The 22,318-nt window shown below is 41.6% G+C and overlaps 1 protein-coding gene across 2 annotated transcripts in view; it reads right to left on the bottom strand.

Annotated features, from left to right (window-relative positions):
• The window catches only part of HIBCH (3-hydroxyisobutyryl-CoA hydrolase), a 516,160-nt gene that overhangs the window by 407,489 nt on the left and 86,353 nt on the right, over positions 1–22,318 (bottom strand). For both annotated transcript variants that reach the window (XM_040440248.1, XM_040440247.1), the window contains exon 3: positions 7,369–7,509. In XM_040440248.1, coding sequence (XP_040296182.1) covers positions 7,369–7,509 — 141 coding nt within the window. The remainder of the gene's footprint in view (positions 1–7,368; positions 7,510–22,318) is intronic.

The raw sequence follows: 22,318 nt of genomic DNA on the forward strand, positions 1-22,318 counted from the left end.
ATTATTATTTCTATTTTTTTTTTTTATGATTTGTCTTTATTGACCTTGTTTCCTGAAAGGTTTGTATAAGGATTCTCCCACTTTTGCATTCAACATCGTTCAGTCTAAAGGGACAATAGACAATAGGATTTGTGATACAAAGGATTCTATGACAACTTTATCTCACTTGTCCTATTATGGTCAAAAGTTTCAAGAAATCAAGACTTCTGTCTTGAACGTTGTGCGAGACAAAGGAAATTCTTATCGCTTTATCTCATTCAACAAAAAGGTCATAAAGGAACAATAGACCTTGACTTCTGTCTGTAATAGGATTTGTGAGACAAAGGATTCTATGACAACTTTTATCTCACTTGTCCTATTATGGTCAACAGTTACAATAGATCCAGAATCAACTCTTGACAAGGTTGTGTGAGACAAATCATTCTCTGATTCAGTTATCTAAAATTTGTCAAGCAAAGGTCACAAGGGACAATAGATCAGGTCTGGCAAATGGATCTCAAGCTGGTGAAAAATTGAAAAATTTCCACATTGTGCTGCTGTATGATTGTAGTTTCAAGGAATGTATGGGCATGGCTTGAAATAGAGTTTTGCATTAGCCGAAGGAAGAGACACGTTTGCCATTCCAATTAATAATTCCTTCTTCATAAAATGATTCTGACCTATAGTAGCATAGAATGTATTTGCCCCATACAATTTTTTGGACCCATCTAGTCAGCCCAATATTCAGTATACTATGAATATCACCTTGCTACAATCTTATATGAAGGATGGCCTTATGCCTATCCCATGCATGCTTAAACTCCTTCACTGTATTTGCAGCTACCACTTCTGCAGGAAGGCTATTCCATGCATCCACTACTCTAAAATTCTTGATATTTAATTTAAATATTTGTTGCTCATTTTAAACTATGTCCTTATAGCAGTTTTTATTTTAAAAAAATCTACATTTTTTATTCTTTATTCCATTAATGTATCTTCCATCATATCCCCTCTGTCTCGTCTTTACTTCCATACTATACGTGTTGAATTGGTTTATGATTTTTTAGTAATTTAATGCACTAGTTTTTAGTAGTTCTTAACTATCTCCTAAGTATATGTATGTTTCTCTCATGCAGCCATCTACATTATGAAGTAGAAAATGTTATTAGATACTGTATTTTTGACTAAATGGCCTTTTTTTTTTATCTCTTCAGAACTGCCAGCAGCACTCGGGAGCCTGAACCCTCTCTTGAAGCAGACCCCGGACCGGCCGCCACCACCAGCCCTCCTGTCCCTCATTCACCTGTTCACGTCAATCCTGGTCCCCTACCTGGTCCCTCTTTTCAACGTACGCTCTCAACATGGCGCGAAAATGTGAGAGCTACGCTGAATCGCAGGAGCAGTCGGGAAGACTATGGGGACCTTGTAGAGATCGTTTCCGATGCTCTGGAAGGTTTTGCAGAAGACATGCGTCGAGTTTTGGAAGACTTGGCACGGCGAGTGGAGGGGGCGGAGTCGGCACGTCAACTCTCTGAGAACGAGCATTACCTGCTAACTTATGTCCCCCGAATGGACCAAATGAATCCTGAGCAGGTGCATGAGTTTCGTATTATGATGGAGAATGGGTCGAGGGGAAATCCTGCACCGCCCCCAGCCCACTACCTACCCCCCACCCACTACCTACCCCCCAACCCATGTGTATCAACAAGATCCAAGACAACCTTCCCATTTTCATCATCCTTCCCTTTCCCAACCCCCCGAGCATGGGTACAATCTACCATCTTTTTCTTCAACTCCCTCTCCTCCTCACTATCACGCTCCTACTTCTTTCCCCACTCATTCTTCGTCCCATGCTCGGGAACAATCAACTCCCGACCCTTCCACTCTCCACACCCCAAGAAATCCTGCATCCTTTCCCACGGCCCGTCATTTTCAGTCCTCAACTGAAGACAGGGGGGCTTCTGCTGCCGGTCCAGGACGGTACACTCCGCAAAGCTACACCTCTCCTAAACGTTTTTCAAATATAAAAAAAAAAAATTATCAAAAAATAAAATTTTGTATTTAAAAAATTAAAAAATTTTATTAAATAAAATCAAGCTTTTTCTGAAGAAACTTTGTCTTTTGTTATTGTATCTCATACACAATGTTCACTACAGCTGTGGGTAAAGTAAAATTCTTAAAATAAAAAAAAAATATATAATTATAATTTTTGTTATTAGAAAAATTATTTTGCCTACACCTGTAGTACTGATGGTATTAAATTGCTAGAGTATAATAAATAACTGGCTTTCAAAAAGCTGATAATTTAGCATATTCTAGCTCATTGTTTGCCTAACAGTGTGCCTCCAGGTATTGCAAAACTGCAAATCCCAGCATGCCTGCACAGCCAAAGGCTGTGCGGTCATGCTGGGAGTTGTAGTTTAGCAACAGCTGTAGGCACGCTGGATGTGAAATACAGTTATAGCTGATTGGCTCATGAAAAAGCTATGTTCATTTGCCAATCTTGTTCTAATCCACATGAGCCCTTGTGGAACTAACGATACTATTGGATCATCATCACCAACTGTAGAATTTACTAGAGAGCCAAAATTATTTCATTTTTCTATTTAGCAAAGATGATGCAGTATTATCGTCATTACCACAGGGGACAGAAAATTAACATAATGTTGTAATCTTTGACCTGGGTTCAGAGCCAATTAGTGAACTGCTCCCAGTCGAAGACATCAACACTTTGGAATGCTCTCACCTGGACATGTGTTTGTTCATACATAGAAAGGGATGAACAAAACACACTGCATGGCTGAAAATTCTGAGAAACTGTGTGTTTTTAAACATTTATATATTCCATCATTAAAGGACAAGATATATAGAAAAAATAAGAGTATTATTTGATTATTGGATTTTCTTCTTCCACTATAATTACTATACTGATGGTCTATGATGTCCCAATGCGACATGCACAACAGTTGTTTAAAAATCCATCACAAATAGATTTTTTTAAACAATGTTGTGTTCCCTTTTAAAGCATGTAGCAGTGCAACAACATAGACTATCATAAAAAAAATAGTTATTAAAATTCCTGTAACTATATGTCACACGCAACAAATGTTGTCCCCATCTACAATGTGGAGGTCTAGCTGTAGCCATGCCATAGCTATTTGAAATGCTATAGCCGTGCTATAGCAGGCACCATAGAGATGAAATGGCACCACAAAAAAATAAATGGACGTTTGGATAAACACAATATGTCTTTATCTTTAATGACTAGACCACTTTAGGTAAAGAAAAAAATACATTACAACAGTTGTGATTATTTTTATTTTTAGAAAAATTAAACAGTAAAAACATTTACAATACATTATTTTGCCAGGGCACTCTACCTGCTTCTGAGACAAAGTAATTGGCAAAACCATCCCTCATTCTAGCAATGGCGACAGTAGATCGATATGACACATTTTGCATCCTAGTCAGTGTACAATCTACATCTTGCGGGTCCAGACGCAGTGGTTCCTCTGATAATAGATAATTATGTAGCACCACACAAGCCTTAACAACATCATCAATAGTTTCTACTTTTAGGTTAATGGCCTTGTTTAGAATACGCCATTTTGCAACAAGTATCCCAAAGGCGCACTCCACCAGTCGTCTAGCTCTTGTGAGTCTATAATTAAAAATCCGTTTGGTGGAATTTAAATCACGGCTGGAGTATGGCTTTATGAGGTTTTCACACATTTGGAAGGCTTCGTCCCCTACTACAACAAATGGCATGGGAGGTCCATCTGTCCCTGGCAACGGACTTGCAGGCGGTAATCCAAATTGTTTGGAATACAGGAGGCACCCCATAGAGGAGGTTTTGAAAGCCATGGAGTCATTGGTCCGTCCGTATGCTCCAATATCCACAGCAACAAATCGATATTCTGCATCTGAAATTGCCATTAAAATAATGGAAAAATATTTTTTATAATTAAAATATTCTGATCCACTTTTTGATGGCTTAACAATACGTCTATGTTTTCCATCCACGGCTCCTACACAATTTGGGAATTGGCAGGTTTGCATAAACTTGTCCGCTATTTGAAGCCATCGTTCAGTTGTTGGATGCGGGATATAGTCTTCATGCAATAATGCCCACAATGCACGGCAAGTATCCTTTACTATTCCACAGAGTGTGGATATTCCAATACGATATTGGTAATGTAATGATGTAAGGGTTTCTCCAGTAGCAAGAAACCTAAACCCAACAAAAATATTATATATAAAAATATATATATATATATATATATATATATAAAAATATACAACAATATATAAAATGAATTTTTTTTCTACCTTATTGTCACCATTAGCCTCTCTGATGGTGAAATGGGCCTTCTCATTCGGGTATCCTGCCTTTCAATGGTTGAAGAAATGCGCTGCAGAAGCTGGTCAAAACTCTCAACCGTCATGCGCATATAATTGTAACATTTTTCAGGATTTGAACGCAACTCCAAATAAAGAACAGAAAAAACACCTCTGGTCATCCTTCTGGAACTTATCGGGTGTATCCAATACCGACGTCTTCTTCTTTCCCGGTCTCGTCTCATCCATCTAGCTTTCAGAATTTGAAACCGCAGTCGGAGACGCAAGTGTGCAGGCAACTTGCTCCCAATACACAATGAGTCTGAATAGAGGTGTACCAGGTTCTAATACTAAGTGGGAGGACTTTGTGAGGCACACCTACAATGACTATTAAGAGGTGTACCTGGTTCTAATACAGTGGGAGTACTGAGCCACACCTACAATGACCATGAATAGAGGTGTACCTGCTTTTTTTCTAATGATTATAAAGTGGGAGGGCTTTAGGAGGCACACCTTAACACCTTTAATAGAAAAACCGATCCGCTGAGCGCATGCCTAAACGGATACAGACGCAATAGACTGAGCCATTTTACAAGCGGATCCGTTCAATTGGATCCGCACAAAAGATCAACGTTAGCAACCGTCTGTCAAATCCTTCTGACGGATCCGTTTAAAGCGGATCCGCTTGACGCTAGTGTGAAAGTAGCCTAACACTGACATGGAAAAGGATCTAGGAATTTTAATAAACAGCAAACTAAGCTGCAAAAAACAGTGTCAGGCAGCTGCTGCCAAGGCCAATAAGATAATGTTGCATCGAAAGGGGCATAGATGCCCGTGATAACAACATAGTCCTACCACTTTACAAATCGCTAGTCAGACCACACATGGAGTACTGTGTACAGTTCTGGGCTCCTGTAAACAAGGCAGACATAGCAGAGCTGGAGAGGGTCCAGAGGAGAGCAACTAAAGTAATAACTGGAATGGGGCAACTACAGTACCCTGAAAGATTATCAAAATTAGGGTTATTCACTTTAGAAAAAAGACAACTGAGGAGAGATCTAATTATTATGTATAAATATATCAGGGGTCAGTACAGAGATCTATCCCATCATCTATTTATCCCCAGGACTGTGACTGTAACATCCTCTGCGTCTGGAGGAAAGAAGGTTTGTACTAGGGTTGTCCCGATACCACTTTTTTAGGACCGAGTACAAGTACCGATACTTTTTTTCAAGTAGTCACCGATACCGAATACCGATACTTTTTTTAAATGTCATGTGACCGTTTTGGGGGATCTGTGGATCTGTGGATGACGCACTGTCATGTGGGGGATCTGTGGATGGCACTGTTATGGGGGACCTGTGGATGGCACTGTTATGGGGGATCTGTGGATGGCACTGTTATGGGGATCTGTGGATGGCACTGTTATGGGGGATCTGTGGATGGCACTGTTATGGGGGATCTGTGGATGGCACTGTTATGGGGGATCTGTGGATGGCACTGTTATGGGGGATCTGTGGATGGCGCTGTTATGGGGATCTGTGGATGGCACTGTTATGGGGGATCTGTGGATGGCACTGTTATGGGGGATCTGTGGATGGCACTGTTATGGGGGATCTGTGGATGGCACTGTTATGGGGGATCTGTGGATGGCACTGTTATGGGGGATCTGTGGATGGCACTGTTATGGGGATCTGTGGATGGTACTGCTATGGGGTGGGATATCTGTGGATGGCATTGTTATGGGGTGGGGGGATCTGAGGATGGCATTGTTATTTGGTGGGGGATCTGTGGATGGTGCTGTTATAGGGGATCTGTGGATGGAACTGTTATGGGGAGGATCTGTGGATGACACTGCTATATGTCATCCACAGATCCCCCTCATAACAGTGTCCCCCAATACACCGGGCCCCGCCGCTCACCGAAGTATTTATAAACGTGAATCCTTATCCTGTTGTTAAGTTGAACTAACGCTGCCCTCTCCCATGTTCCCCTGTATCCCCCTGTATCTCCACAGCACTTACTTAAGCTTCCATAGCAGGCAGAGCGGACGGCACCAGTAACGTCACTCACTGACGTCGCGCGTCTGCTCCGCCTGCTTCACTCATAAAGTGGGCGGAGCAGGCGCTCTACGTCAGTGAGTGACGTTACTGGTGCCGTCCGCTCTGCCTGCTATGGAAGCTTAAGTAAGTGCTGTGGGGATACAGGGGGATACAGGGGAACATGGGAGAGGGCAGCGTTAGTTCAACTTAACAACAGGATAAGGATTCACGTTTATAAATACTTCGGTGAGCGGCGGGGCCCGGTGTAAGAGTACAGTGACTGCACCGGGCCCCGCCCATAGTTACGCCCATAGTATTCTATTTATGTATCGGGGCGGGGTATCGGCGGCTGAGTACCGCCGAGAAAACTCGGAATCGGTCCCGATACCGATACTAGTATCGGTATCGGGACAACCCTAGTTTGTACACAAACATAGAAGAGGATTCTTTACGGAAAGAGCAGTGAGACTATGGAACTCTGTCTGAGGAGGTGGTGATTGTGAGTACAATAAAGGAATTCAAGAGGGGCCTGGATGTATTTCTGGAGCGTAATAATATTACAGGCTATAGCTACTAGAGAGGGGTCGTTGATCCAGGGAGTTATTCTGATTGCCTGATTGGAGTCGGGAAGGAATTTTTTTTATTCCCCTAAAGTGGGGAAAATTGGCTTCTACCTCAGTTTTTTTTTCGCCTTCCTCTGGATCAACTTGCAGGATGACAGGCCAAACTTATGTACTATGTTACTATGTTACATCCAAATGTATGGCCAGCTCTCCCTGGCTTCTCTGTGAAGAAGACAGTGCTGCCAGGCTCGTTTGCCAGAACCTATGTACTTATTTATGATGCTATGGGAAACAATGGTCATTACAAATGTATTCTCATATACTACTAAAAGCCGCTATCAATAATTGGCAACGTAACACATGCAATATCATTGTCCTAATGCATTCACTGCACAAGTAACACTGTTTGGAGGTACCATTTTGCACGTCCCAACACTTATACCTACTTTAAGCTGTTGGTAGATGAGTCGGCTCATATTAAGATTCAGTGCATTCAGAGCTTTTGGCCTGTTTAGAGTGATTACTCCTGAGCAGCCATGTTTTGCCAGAAGAACATCCGCATCTGAGCCTGTCTGGCTTGACATACGCTGTAAAAATAAAAAACAAAAAAATAATATATTGGTTATAAAATTTTTAATCCTAAACCATTTCAGGACCCTGCAATTTTTCACCTGAAGGACCAGGCCATTTTTTACAAATCTGACATGTGTGATTTTATGTGGTAATAACTTTGGAGTGTTTTTATTTATCCAAGCCATTCTAAGAATGTTTTCTCGTGACACAGCGTACTTTATAATAGGTGTTAAATTTGAGCCAATATGCTTTACCTTTATTTACAAAAAAAATCCAAAATTTACAAAAAAAAAATGGAAAAATTAGCAATTTTCTGAATCTGAATTTCTCTGACTATAGAGACTCTGTCACCAGGATCACTATCAAACAAGACACACTGCCTGGTAGGGGTGATCATGATGATTAAAAATACATTTTGCTTTGCTCTGCACACTACCCCCTCCCTTTGATTGACAGGACTAGACATCAGGGTGCTGAGGACAGAGCTGTGTCCTAGCATCTACATATCATACACTCTATGTACTATAGCTTTACCACACTGAGATATGCTCAGAACGCTAATCTACATATTACTGCTTTATTCACAAGCACAATATACAGTATGATTATACAGACACCAGTAAAATGTGTTAGCTTTTGGAGTATAAAAAAAACATGCTTCTCTATGTGGTAGTGCTTTAACTTCGTGATGAATGCTTTGTTTTTTATATAGAAATCTTAAGTTAGTCCCAAAAGAAACTTCTATTTAAAAAAATGGCTATACTATACTAAATAATATATAATCGTGTAATAAAAATAAAATGTCTTATTATATTGAGAATAGTGTTTTTTTGCTTAGAAACCTAAAACCGATTACTGGTTTAGTCTACTTTCACACTCGCATTTTGGCTTTCCGTTTGTGAGATCCATTCAGGGCTCTCACAAGAGGTCCAAAACGGATCAGTTTGCATTCTAATGCATTCTAAATGGAAACGGATCCACTCAGAATGCATCAGTTCAGTCTCCATTCCGTCTGATGAAACGGAGCCAAACGTTTTTACTAACAATCTGGCACAATAGAAAACAGATCAGTTTTCAATCGACTTTCCATGGTGTTCAAGACGGATCAGTCTTGGCTATGTTAAAGATAATACAAACGGATCCGGTTTGAACAGATGCAGACGGTTGTATTATCTGAACGGATCAATCCATGACGAATCCGCACAAGGCGCGAGTGTGAAAGTAGCCTTATTCAAAATGCACCCTATATGATTATAAAGAAATCAGTAACATTTATTAGCTTTTTGAAGCCTATAAACATTATTCTCAATATGATAAGGATATACTTTTATTATAGGTTAAATGTGTAATTAAAAATCTGAAGAAGGGGGGCGTGGCTTGCCGCGGACAGGAAGAGACGTGTGGTGAGGGAGCTCTGTCCACTTGACCCTGCATCCACCACCATCCTGTCAGGAAACTGCCCTATACTGCCACAAATCCCTCATTTTGGAAGGCTTTAACCTGCCAGCTGCGATTTGACCCTACCTGGAGCTCTCTAGGTGCCGGTGAACCGGAGATGTGATCGGGGCCTAGTTAACAGGCGGCACCCGGATCTAACACACAGGCCGGGACATAGATTTTACATACCTCCCAGCGAATAACTACAGGGAGAGGTAAAGACCGGAGCTTCCCTGGATGGGATCCCGCTGCAAATAAGAAGCCTGCGCAGTGTGGAGTGAGAGTCCCGTTGTGCCGAACGTTAGCAGCGCGTGGCAGAGCCGCCTGAAGTACGGCGCCATCTTAACAGGGAGCATCTCCGGTGGAGGATTAGAGACCTACTCTGCATTGATCGGAGCTGAGGCCCTCTGAGGTGAAAGGAGGCCTGCTGTTCATTGCCCCTCAGGCTTTGCATATTGAAGGTACTGTGTCTTTTCAATTCATACTAGAGGACCCAGCGCCATTAAAGGTGAAGTGCCACTAGCACATAAAGCATCTGGTCTCCCCAGTTATCTCTGGATCGATTTACTGTGAGGACTGAGTCCTAATGTTTTCAAATGTCCCTCCTTTTACCTGTTGAGAGGGGGTCTATCTATCCTACGTATTAGAGCCATAGGCTCAATGTTTTCAGATCATTAATTATGATCTATCCTGTCTGGACACCTTTATAGCATATGTGAGGAAATGCTGCACGCAAAGGCATAGCATCTTTAAGTGATTTCTCCAGCTTCTAAAGGACTTAAACCACCTATCTTGCAATGGTTAAATACGGCCAACCTGTTTCTAGGGATCCTAACATGCCTCAGAAAACTCCGCATGGCAAAGGCAATATAGAGAAATTTATTACAAAAGCGTCTGCAAATGCTGAAACATCTGCTCATGTGAATCAACCTTTATCCTTAAGTGACACACTGCAGGATGAACCACAAGCTGCAGCACAGACGGATCTCCCTTTATCAAGGGACTTTTTTCAGCAAACCCTTACCAATGCTCTGTCGCCTCTAGCACAGAATTTACAAGAAATTAAACAAGACCTACGCCATATTGGTCACCGTGTGGATAGTTTAGAGGACACCACAGCAGAACTCTGCAATCATTCCAGAGAAGTTGCCACTCATTTTCAAACATGTCAAGATCATCTGAACCAGATATACATCCAAATGGAGGACCAAGATAATCGTAATAGGCGCAATAATTTAAGAATCCGTGGCCTTCCTGAAACGTATACTGCAGAATCTCTATTTTCAACGGTGAAACAGATTGCCATATCTTTATTAGGAGACCACTACCCCCTCTCCATTGAAATTGAGAGAGCACACAGAGCACTAAGACCAAGACCTAACCCTAATGATCCCCCCAGGGACATTATTTGTAGATTTCTGGACTTCAGAGTCAAGGAAGATATGCTGGGGAAGGCTAGGGTATCCCCCTCTTGGTCTTTTGAAGATCACCAACTTGTGCTATTCCAAGACCTTGCCCCTATAACTCTGCACAAAAGGAAACAACTGAAACCTCTCACAGATTTGCTGCGAAATAGGAAAATATTATACCGCTGGATGTTCCCGTTTGGACTCTCTACCACGGTGGCGGGGAAAAGATTATCTATCCGTCGATATGAGGACCTTACGGAACTTTTATCAGCACTGGGAGACCCCATGATCTCCATTGAAGATTGGTGCAGTGTCCAAAATCTACAGGCTTTTCCAGTAATACCAGCCCCGATCCCGTGGTCCACTGCACAAGCTGGCAGGCATGGGAAAAGTAATAAAAGAAAGAATGATCGGTTGTCCCCTAAACAACCCGATGAGGAGATAACATGAATATTTTCTAATATAAAAATTTTCTTATGATGTGGGAACTCTCATGTATCCTAAACTGGGACATCTACGTCCTTCTATTCTATATTCGATCTTTCATTAACCCTTACATAAACTGCCTAATATTCCTTCTTTTCTGTCTATAAAGTGGGCTGGAATGGGTAACACTTCTACTGTTGTAGTTGCTATGCCAAATCTATTATCTTTTCTGAATACTCTAACCTCAAAATCACTCATGGTTCTTATAAACTAAGGTGATCCTGTCAGGATCTTTCTGTTTAATTTGAAAACCTTTGCGCTCCTGAAAACTCATGGGCGCTTTCCTTTGGTTTTTGTACCAATATAGGCATGTTTGCCTAGTTTCACTTTGTGATCTCGTTAACTTCTGTTGTTTCTTCCAGAATCAATGTGATCCCGAATCTGCTGTGTCCGTCTCGCCGTCTGAAATCCGCCGTTCTCTCCAGTTTAACGCTAAGTACTCACTTGTCCCCACAAACCCACAATGGTACTACACCTAATGTCTATAAATGTAAAGGGGCTAAATTCCCCCTACAAGCGCTCTGCACTGTGGAATGATGCGAATAAGACTAAGTGTGATATAGTGCTAGCTCAAGAAACTCATTTGCTGACCAAAGATGTTGGTAAGTGTTCAAATAGGCACTACCCGCATCTTTATTTTGCATCAGCAGAAGCTAAAAAAGCTGGGGTTCTTATAGGAGTTAGGCGTTCGGTCCAATTTAAAGCACATCAAACTATTATTGATCAGGCGGGACGATATATTATTCTCCTTTGCTCTATCAATCATGCTGAATACACCATAGCTAATGTCTATGTACCTAATTCTCACCAAATTTCTTTCCTTACGAGGTTCTTTAAGAAGTTGCTGAATTTTGCCAGGGGTTCCATCATTCTAGGAGGGGATTTTAACCTGCCCATTGATCCTTTGATGGATTGTTCCAAGAAAACGGGGGGTCATCGGCCTGCGTTGGGTAAGCTTCTCAAAACTACTCCCCTACATGATATATGGAGGTACCAACATGCGACAGAAAGGGATTATACCTTTATGTCCCAGGTTCATATCTCCCAATCTAGAATCGACTATTTCCTTATTTCCAAAGACCTTCTTCATAAAACCTCTCACACAGCAATAGGTAATATTACATGGTCTGATCATGCTCCAATCTACCTACACATCTCAGATAATTATCCTAATCCTAACCCACCGCTTTTGCGCCTTAACTCATTTTTGCTGAGGGATGAGAATCGGCACCAAATATTCTCTAAAGCTTCGGACGAATATTTTGTTCTTAATGACACGCCAGATATTAGTGTCTCCACATTATGGTGCGCCCATAAAAGTTTCATGAGAGGCCTTTTCATTCAGACTGCGTCCAAACTTAAAAAGCAAAGAGATAAACGGATGCAAGATATTTTAGCTCAAATAGTGGAGGCAGAAATGCGATTTAAGGAGACACCTACAGATACATTATCAGCCCAAATCACAGACTTGCGCTTTCAATTACGCTCTCTCTTGCTTTGCAAATTTGAAAAGGCCCTAACCAGGTCAAAGGCAAAATGGTATCACTTAGGAGATAGAGCCGGAGCTATGCTAGCCCGCAGGCTGAAAAAAAGGGAAGTAGCCTCCCGTATAGACTCAATGAAGCAAAATAATGGAAAGATGACTACACACCCGATTGATATTGCGGATGCGTTTGCGGATTACTATAGTTCCCTTTATAATTTGAAAAATGACGATGGCACCCCACAACCTACCTCACATACCATACAGAATTTCTTAAAATCAGTATCTCTCCCAAGTATTGCCTCCCAAGATCTGGAATTACTCAATGCCCCCTTTTCAGAACGAGAAGTAGATATAGCTATTAAATCATTAAAACTGCACAAAGCTCCAGGCCCAGATGGCTTTTCGGGGGACTATTATAAATCCTTTAAAGTAAACTTGTTACCATACATTACGCGGCTTTTTAATACATTTCTGCTTCCGGGTGCTATACCCAAAGAGATGTTATGTGCTATTATCACAACAATCCCTAAACCAGGGAAACCTCATGATATTCCAGCAAATTTCCGACCCATATCTTTATTAAATAATGACTTAAAATTATTCTCTAAACTACTGGCCCTAAGGTTACAGCCCCTTCTTCCTAAATTAGTGTCCACTGACCAAGTTGGTTTCATCCCTGGCCGCCAATGTAGGGATGGAACTCGTAGAGTAATTGATCTGCTCCAAATAGCGGATTCCTCCAGTGCACCCACAATATTTATATCGCTTGACGCTGAAAAAGCTTTCGATAGGGTGCACTGGGGGTTTCTGACGGAGGTGTTAAATCATTTTGGGTTCCGGGGACCTATTCTATCGGCTATCTTAAATCTATATTCTCTGCCATCAGCTCGAGTTTTAGCATCTGGCTTTTATTCCAAAAGCTTTGATATAACGAACGGTACCAGACAAGGCTGCCCGTTGTCACCGTTGGTTTTTGCGCTGGTGATGGAGCCCCTGGCAGAAAGAATCCGCTTGGACCCAGGTATTTTAGGTATACATGTGGGTAATGCATCACACAAAATAGGATTATACGCAGATGATGTCCTGTTATCACTTACGAACCCAGAGATATCTCTCCCAAACGTTATGGAAGTCTTAAATGAATATGCTCAAGCCTCCTTCTATAAACTTAATGTTACAAAATCGCATATTCTCCCATTTGCGATCCAAGAACCTCTCAAAGGGGAAATTCTGGCGAGGGCTCCATTTCAGTGGGCAGAGGATGGCATAGTTTACCTGGGCATACTATTAACACCTCGTATACAAAATTTGGTGAGAAGCAATCTCGACTCCCTGAGAAAAGAATTACTAACAGACTATGCCGAGTATTCTAAACTGTTTATGTCATGGCTGGCCAGAATTAATGCGGTCAAAATGATGATTCTTCCTAAGATCCTCTATAAACTTAGATGTATTCCTCTTATCATTCCACAAAAAATATTAAAAATATTGCAGTCGGACCTTATAAAATTTATATGGGGTAACAAAGCACCTAGGGTGGACCGTCGAGCCCTATACCCAAAACTGAGAGAAGGGGGCCTTGGAGTCCCAGACCTCATTCGTTATTATAAGGCGAACCTCATTGAGCAGACTAAAGAGTGGTGGGCGCCTTCCTCGCTACAGAGATGGCATGAATTAGAATCCACCTACACAAAACTGGGTTCTCTCCCAGGCTTTCTTGCCGCCCTTTCCCTAGAAGCGCCTAAATCTACACCCCCTCTCTTGACTATGCAAGCGGCAGTTTGGACCTGGTCCAATTATATAGAGAAAGGGTTGCTTTTCACACCTAAGAGATCTGAGATCCCACTGGTTGCGCTTACATATGGGGTCCCTGATCTCTCCTTAGATAAATGGGAGAAGGCAGGTATCACACGTCTGGATCAGTTGTATGAAGGTGATACTATGAAAACATTTGAGACCTTACATCAGAATTATGGTATACCTAACACTTGTTTTTATCAGTACCTACAAGTTAGGCATATGCTGCACAGAACGAGACTTCCCACTATTTCAATGAATGAAACGACCCCTTTTGGTAAATACTTTACTGGTACGACAGGTCAGGGGAAAGGCCTTGCTACTGCATATCATGCACTTGACCCTACTTTAGAAACAAAGCTTAACTTTATGGTGAAATGGGAAGAAGAATTTGAAAGCTCTTGGTCGGTCGGGGAGTGGAGGGATGCTTTCCACTGGACGATAGCTACTGCCAAATGTATTAATCACATTGAACAAAATAGGAAAATACAACTTAGATGGTACTTGACGCCGGCCCGCATAGCACACATGGATCCTGAATATAGTTCAAACTGCTGGAGGAATTGTGGGGAAAAGGGAAGCTTATCACATATGTGGTGGTCATGCCCTATTATTCTCCCTTTTTGGAGGAAGATTTTTGACCTTATCTCGACAGTGGCGGGCTTCCAGATCCCCCTCGACCCTCCATTAGCTGTGTTATCCATCGGAATAGGAGATTTACCTCACTCCCATAGACCGGTTATGATGGGCATTCTCTCAGCTGCAAGGAAGCTTATTGCAACCTCATGGAAGCTGCCCATTACTCCTCAGGTGCCTGATGTGATCTCACTAGTTAACCAGTATATGCAACATGAATATATATATGCAGATTCTTACTCTGAACGCTTAAGGGCTCACAAAAGATGGGAATTGTGGAGCTCATGCCCGTTTGCAGTTAAGATTCACTCTGTAGCTCTGTAGGGACTAATACTGTGGTATACATACATGGCGGGAGAGAGCGGTGGATGGAGGACGGTGGATGGATTACGGTATAGGGTAAGCATATATAGCGGTACACTAAAGTATAGAATAAAATATATCTTAGAAATGGATCACAAGTTCTGGATTCAATCTATTAGTCTTGTTCTTGAATTGACTATGTTACAATTTGTTGTATATGTCATCAATATGCTTAACATATATTAAGTGATAGTTGCTGGATTATACAAGTGACATTTATTAGCTGGTATTCTTTTGTTGGCTTAAATATGTAACAACACAATATAAATGTCAAAGTTGTACTTGCAAATCTTAACATTGTTCTGGCTTATGCAAATGACATATTTACTGTCTGATTTTCTTATGTTGAAAAATCAATAAAAATTGAAAGTTTAAAAAAAAAAAAAAATCTGAAGAAAAAAACATTGAAGTCTTACCCAAGATTCAAACCTGGGAAGAGGCGGAGTAGGTGGGGCGCCAAGAATGATACCAGAATGTGGAAGAGAGAAGGGAATAAGGTAATAGGAGAGGATCTAGCAGGAATTAGGTACTAAGGGCTATAGTGGTCAGCAAAACCAAGGGCCCAGTGGAAGAAATTACACCATTGGTGATGAAGGAGCTGTATGAAATGTGAAGTGGGACGAAGCAGTGATCACATATGGTAATAAATAAAGATATATACCTATCATCCACGATGATTCCTTGTACCTTCTTACATATCTCCCCCCTTTGTTCAACCCTGAGGGGGTGAACACATGCCATACAGTATACTCAGGACAGGGCATCCGCGTTTCCCTGCAACCGGTCTGCCCTGTAAGGACAGGAACCACCTGATGACTCAGGCATTTCTCTCTTTGGCCTGGCTTATCTACTTGAGAGGGGAGTGGTCAGTCACCAGGCGGAAATGTTCACCCCCCAACAAAAAATAGCAGAGAGACTCGAGTGCCCACTTGATAGCCAGGCACTCTCTCTCCACTATACCTGGTCTCGGCTGGGGTAAGCTTGCGGCTTAGAAAGACAAAACGGGATGCTCCTCCCCGTTGACTTCCTGATAGAGTACAGCACTGAGGCATACTTCAGAGGCGTCTGTCTGCACTATGAATTCCTGCTTGAAGTCGGTAGTCACCAAAACCGGGGACGAACACAGGGCCGACTTCAAAGCGGAGAAAGCCTCTTCCGCCCAGTCGAATACACTCGCTGGGAATCGGATGCAAGGAACAGAGCGACGACCTCAGCCCACTGGTCTCTGGGTAGTTTCTCCCTGATGGCCACTTTCTCGTACATCGCCAGGTAGGTTTAGATGTTGTCTGCAGGGGTCATCTTAGGAATCGCGGCACGGACTGCTTTCCAGGCAATGCAGGCATCGTGGACGTTCCGGGTTGCTCCTGCTGTCTGCAAAGCCATCACATGTTGTAGCAGCAACTGGTTGTTCTCCTGCTGCTGCTTATTAGCCTCGCGTTGATGCAGGTTCTCTCTCGCTGCTGATTAGCCTCCATGAGGGCCTTCACAACAGCCTCCATTTAGTCGTGGGGCACTGGTTGTAATACAGCTAATTTAATGTATGACAAACAATGCCTGAAAAAATGCAGAACCCAAAAATATTGGCGTTCACGCCAGCCTCACTGCTCTTGCCCACATCCTCCACCAATTGTGGGGATTCGCTCTGGATAGACAGGGTGTGCGGACGCAGTACAGAGGAAAATTACCAGTTCTTAAAATCAAACTTCTGCGTCTAGTCACACATAAAGCAAAAACAAAACGTCACTTTGCAATTTTGGTGTTAGTTTACACAAAATGTAAAGTCCACATAGCAAAAATCACCTTGTTGGAAGTTCTGCCTCCAGCAGTCCATAGCAGGCTTTTAGGGGACCTGTTTCCCTTACAGATGGGTCTCAGCCCTCCAGCCCGGCACAAACCTCAGATCCCAGCACACACACCTCCTGAGCTCCACTGTCAGACTGAGGTAATCCCCCTCACCTGGCAGTGCTGGCTGTTTTTTAGGCCTGGCAAAACCCGCCCTGGAACATGGGGAGTAGTCACCCACCAAGCACTTTGACTACTCCTAGTAAGAGCCATCCCGGATCAGCTATACAGCCATACTAAGTATTAAGGTGTCAAACAGCAACTGCTGCTGACACATAAAAACCGGCTCTTACTCCACCGAGGCCAGGAACCTCGGTGACACGTACCTATCATCCAAGATGATTCCTTGTACCTTCTTACATTACATAATAGAAACCACCCATAAATTACCCCATTTTGTAAACTAAATCCCTTAAATTATTCAAAATGGATTTTTAAAAACTTTGCTAACTATTTAGATGTTCCCAAAGAAATAAAGGAAAATGGAGGTGAAATTTAAAAATGAATTATTTTTTTTTGCAGATTTCCACTTTAATCAGGTTTCCTGTAACACAGAAAGGGTTAACAGTCAAACAAGCCTCAATATTTATTAGCCTTATTCAGCAGTTTATAGAAACACCCTATATGTGGTCTTAAACAGATGTATGGGCACTTGGCAGGGCTCAGTAGTGAAAAAGGTTGCCACATGGTTTTGGAGGGCAGATTTTCAAGCATCAGTTCGCATTTGAAGAGTCACTGAGGTACCCCTGCAGTGGAAACCCTCAAAATGTGACCCCATTTTGGAAACTACAACCTTCACGTAATTTTTTGATGGGTGTACTGAGTGGTTTGACCCCACAGGTGTTTCATAGTATTTAGAAACCTGGCAGTGAAAATGAAAAATTACATATTTTACTTTTTTTCATTTTCACAAGGGGTAACAGGAGAAAAAGCACCCCCGAATTTGTTACCCATTAAATATGACAATACCCCATATGTAGTAATAAAATGCTGTATGGGAACAAGGCAGGGCTCAGAAGGTAAGGACCACCATAAGGCTTTTGGAGGGCAGATTTCATTGGAATACTTTTCAGGTGCCATGCTGCATTTGTAGAGAATCCGAGTTGTTTCCCCCCCCCCCCCCCCCACACACAGTGGAAACCCCCAAAAGTGACCTATTTCTGAAACCACCCCTTTAAAAAATTCCTTGCGAGGTGTATATTGAGCACCTTGGCCCAACAGACATTTCATAGAATTTAGAAACCATTGGCTGTAAAAAAAAAAAAAAAAAAAAAAATGTAATTTAAATTTTTTTAAATCTTTTTTTTTATTTTTTACAAGAAAGGCCCAAGGGGTAATAGGAGAAAATCACCCCATAATTTGTTACCCAATTTCTCCTTAATACGACAACATGCGCTACGTGCATTTGAGGCCTAGTTTGGTGATTTATACAGGATTGACCGACAACTGCTGAGGCTCTGAGGTCAAATAAAAAAAGAAACCCCAAAGAAGTGACCCCATTTTAAAAACTAGACCCTTCACAGAATTTGCCAATGGGTATAGTGAGCTTTATGAACCAATAGGTGTTTTGCTAAATTAATTCACAGCAGATGGTGCAAAGTGAAAAATTGCAATTTTCTCACAGATAATCTATTTCTGTGCTCAATGTAAAAAGCAAGTCCCCTTATTATTAATTATTCCGTGCTTACATATGTCCCTAATCTTTTGCCTGGACATACCATAAGGCTAAGGAATAAAAGAGCACCATGCACATTTGAGGTTCTGTGATGATTTATGCATCTTGTGCTGACAACTGTAGAGACTTTGGCGTGAAATAATAAATGGACCCCAGAGAAGTGACCCTATAAAATAGGAAAACTACACCCCTCAAGGTATTTATTCAGGCATTTTGACATAGGGCTGAAATGATTACTCGATTAAATCAAGTTGTTTCGAGGTCAGGCAGTGGCAGTTCATCCAATAAGCCTGCCAGGTGCTGAAGCTCTTCGAAGAGACCACAAAGTTTGTCAGAGGGACAACTGCGGCATCATCAAGCAGTCTGAGGATTACTAGATAGCCATGCTTTTACACCCTCGCAATCCAAGTACCCTCGCTCTCTGAAAGGGAGGCCAAATTACTTTATTACTAGGAAACACTGTATTACACAGCTTCCTGTAGCTTTTAGCAAGCAGACGGCTGCCGCCAGGGTGTCTAAAGGGAGAATCTTCTCTGCCCCCCACCCCCCGCAAAGTCACACATCTCTCGCAAGCAGCAGAAGCAGTGGCAGCAATGGAAACAGCAGCAGCCATTTCAGTCCCCTACAAATCATGGAGCAGTTTGTGCCATGTCAGGCTGAGGCAAATTAGCAAGCCGAGACCTTTTGCCTCAATGCCCACTTTCAGGCCTACCTACATTTTGGCCTGTTTCTGATGAATACTCTGTTCTCTGACCCCAGGGACTTCTGGGCAGGCAGACTAGAACAGTGCACAATAGAAAATACAGGCAGCAATCCGTACGATGAACCAAAGATATGGTCCAGTTTTATTGGAGAGCCAGATGCAACATTTCAGCTGTTATGCCTTTTTTTTTAAACTGGAACAGTGGCCCGAACTGGCACAGTATGCTCTCTGTCTTCTTTCTTGCCCAGCCTCCACTGTCATCTCAGAGAGGGTTTTCAGCACTGCAGGGGATGTGGTGGCACCCAAATGGACCCAAGTTGTCCTCCGGCAGTTTCCAAAATATCACTTTTGTTAAAATGAACCAAACCAGGATTGGTCAGTTTAACGGATCTCCTAGCACCCCGACCGAGGACCTCTGTTGATAGTTGCTCCTAGTGATTCCCGAGGTCTCCAAGCACTCCACTTGACACAGTAAGCGCTGCAGACCCCACGAACCGCCGAAGCTTGGTTGAGGCCTCACCGTCTCCTACCCACCCTGGACCTACGACAAGGCTCCAGTGGGTGAACCTCTCCTACATCCAGAGAGCAGGAACAGCTCTTACAAGAGCTAGTAGTTATGCCAGGGGAGTATAGCAAATCATCAGCGTATAGCAATCCCCCAGTGTCGATCAGTTACCCAAACACCAGCCTCAACATGGTAAAGGGTACAAACAGGAACTCTTTATTTGAACACACAAGCATTGATTTCTACACATTTTCCGACAAGGTTACCACCCACAGGGTTATGTAAAAACAGCCAATAACCACGTACAATACACTCAGACACTCCCACACAAAATCCTCCCCTCTGCCTGCGATACCATTACCTCACACTGGGTTGATGTAATGTTGTGCATTTTCATAAGTGTACAATGTATCTGATGATACTATATTCAATATGGATGATCATTGCCTTTAACAACATGTGATCAGCATGAACCTGAAAAAAACCAAGATGGGTTCATAGCAAGTTCAATGTGTTAAAAGTGAATATATAGAGAAGACTATACTTTTATTATTGTTTAGAGACATGGATTTATCTACACAGGTTTCTCTAAACTTGTCTGTCTGAGGAACAATGGGTGTTTCATGGCTAAACCATGATCTGATAAGAGACGTCCATAAAACACATCTGGTGTGGAACAGATATCTATTCATATATTCGCATATAGATATATTCCTGTGTGCATTTATTTAGCGTTTGAATTTATTAATGATTCATATATACTATGTGATATTGATGTATTATAACCAAATATTATTAATGTATCTTTATATGTCTATATCTCACTGAGAGGGTATATTCTAGGGGATATAAAATGTGTTTAAGTGGAAATTTCTTAAATAGGGTTTATTTTAGAGGAGCTGATGTTATTTCAAACATCATTACTCAATAGCTGAAGACAGTTAAGGTACACAAACCAGAAAAAACATCATTACTCCTATCTGCCCCATAAATTCAGGGATTAGGGAAACTTCTGATACCGCCAGTCAGTCTGAACAAAGTGTCAGAAAGAGCCCCTCCTAATTGATTTATGGTGTGAAAGGGCAAAGTTTAAGTAGTAATAAAACAATCTGTATATATGTTAATTCTTAAAATATTCAAAATTGTTATATGATACAACAGTGCCATCAAGTGGTAGATGGGCAGAAGTTTCCTAGGAATGTCAATTAGTGACATCATCCCCATGTTTAACATACGTCACACCCACCTTATCTAATTGGTAATCCCTATTCCAAGAGGGGATGGGCATAGATAAGGATGGGGGATATCTGATCCAGTTTTGGGAGAGCAAGTTTTTCTTCAAACACTTCACAAACTTCACAAAAAGAAAAACTTCACAAGGACTTCTTCACAACGGAATTCTTTACAAAGATTCATTCATCAGCATCACTTCACACGTCAGGAACATACCATAGGACGGGACATATCTGAACCTTGGAAAGCTGAGTCCATTCTAAAAGCTCTTTATCCCAAAGCCAGGGGTAATGTATAATCTATTTCATTTGCAGTAATTATAAATCGCTCCAATTGGCATATAGTTGAGACCCCATTATTAGTGGGTCAATAGTGTTAAAACAATAATTTTATGGGAAATTTTAATGAACGTGCACATCATTAGAATTCTTGTAATATTGCTATCAGAGTGGAATCTCTGATCGGATTTTATTATCCGTAGTTAGGCCAACGGGCGTATTTATAAGATGTCTCTTACTGCCATATTCTTTGATTGAGCATAAGGAATTTTCCACAGATTCATTTCTATTGTTTTGTTGTTATTGTTACATTATAATATTTTAATAATCGGTAATAATTTGATAATAATTTGAATAACATTGTATTGTACTTGGTGTACTAAATTAAGTAAGCCCGGCGTAAACGGCGGAGCATCATTTTGTGGTCAATTTTGATATTATCCTTGTATTCATTTGTATGCCATTTTTACTGCATGTATTTATTTGTAATAAATTATATTTTATATAATTAATTGCACCCTGTTTCATTATCTGCACAAATTAACTTTAGATCTCATCAATAAAAGAACTGGCGTTTATATGTCCGCCAATTAAATTTTTAATTTTTCATATTTCATAAAAATATGAAATCATAATTTTTATGATTTCATATCTTATATGAAATAAATACCCGACAGTAATCATCTCAGGCAGGAGAATACACAATATCTTCTGTCCTGGAGACAACCAAGAAGTAGTTCAATTATCTCTCAGGACAAAAGGACATTGCCAATACACACAGAGAGACAACGGAACAGACCTCACTACTCAACGTATACAATGTCCCACCCTTTTCAATACACAGACATTTAACATCCCAAAATGGCACGAATTAGACCACGGGTTCAAGTTAGTACAAGTCTTTTGTGAACAAAGGAAGCCTGGCTGATGAGAGGGTCCATAATCCTGGGGCAAGAGGCTGGTAGCCAGGCCC

This window comes from Bufo bufo, chromosome 7 (assembly GCF_905171765.1).
Source record: "Bufo bufo chromosome 7, aBufBuf1.1, whole genome shotgun sequence".
NCBI lineage: Eukaryota > Metazoa > Chordata > Amphibia > Anura > Bufonidae > Bufo > Bufo bufo.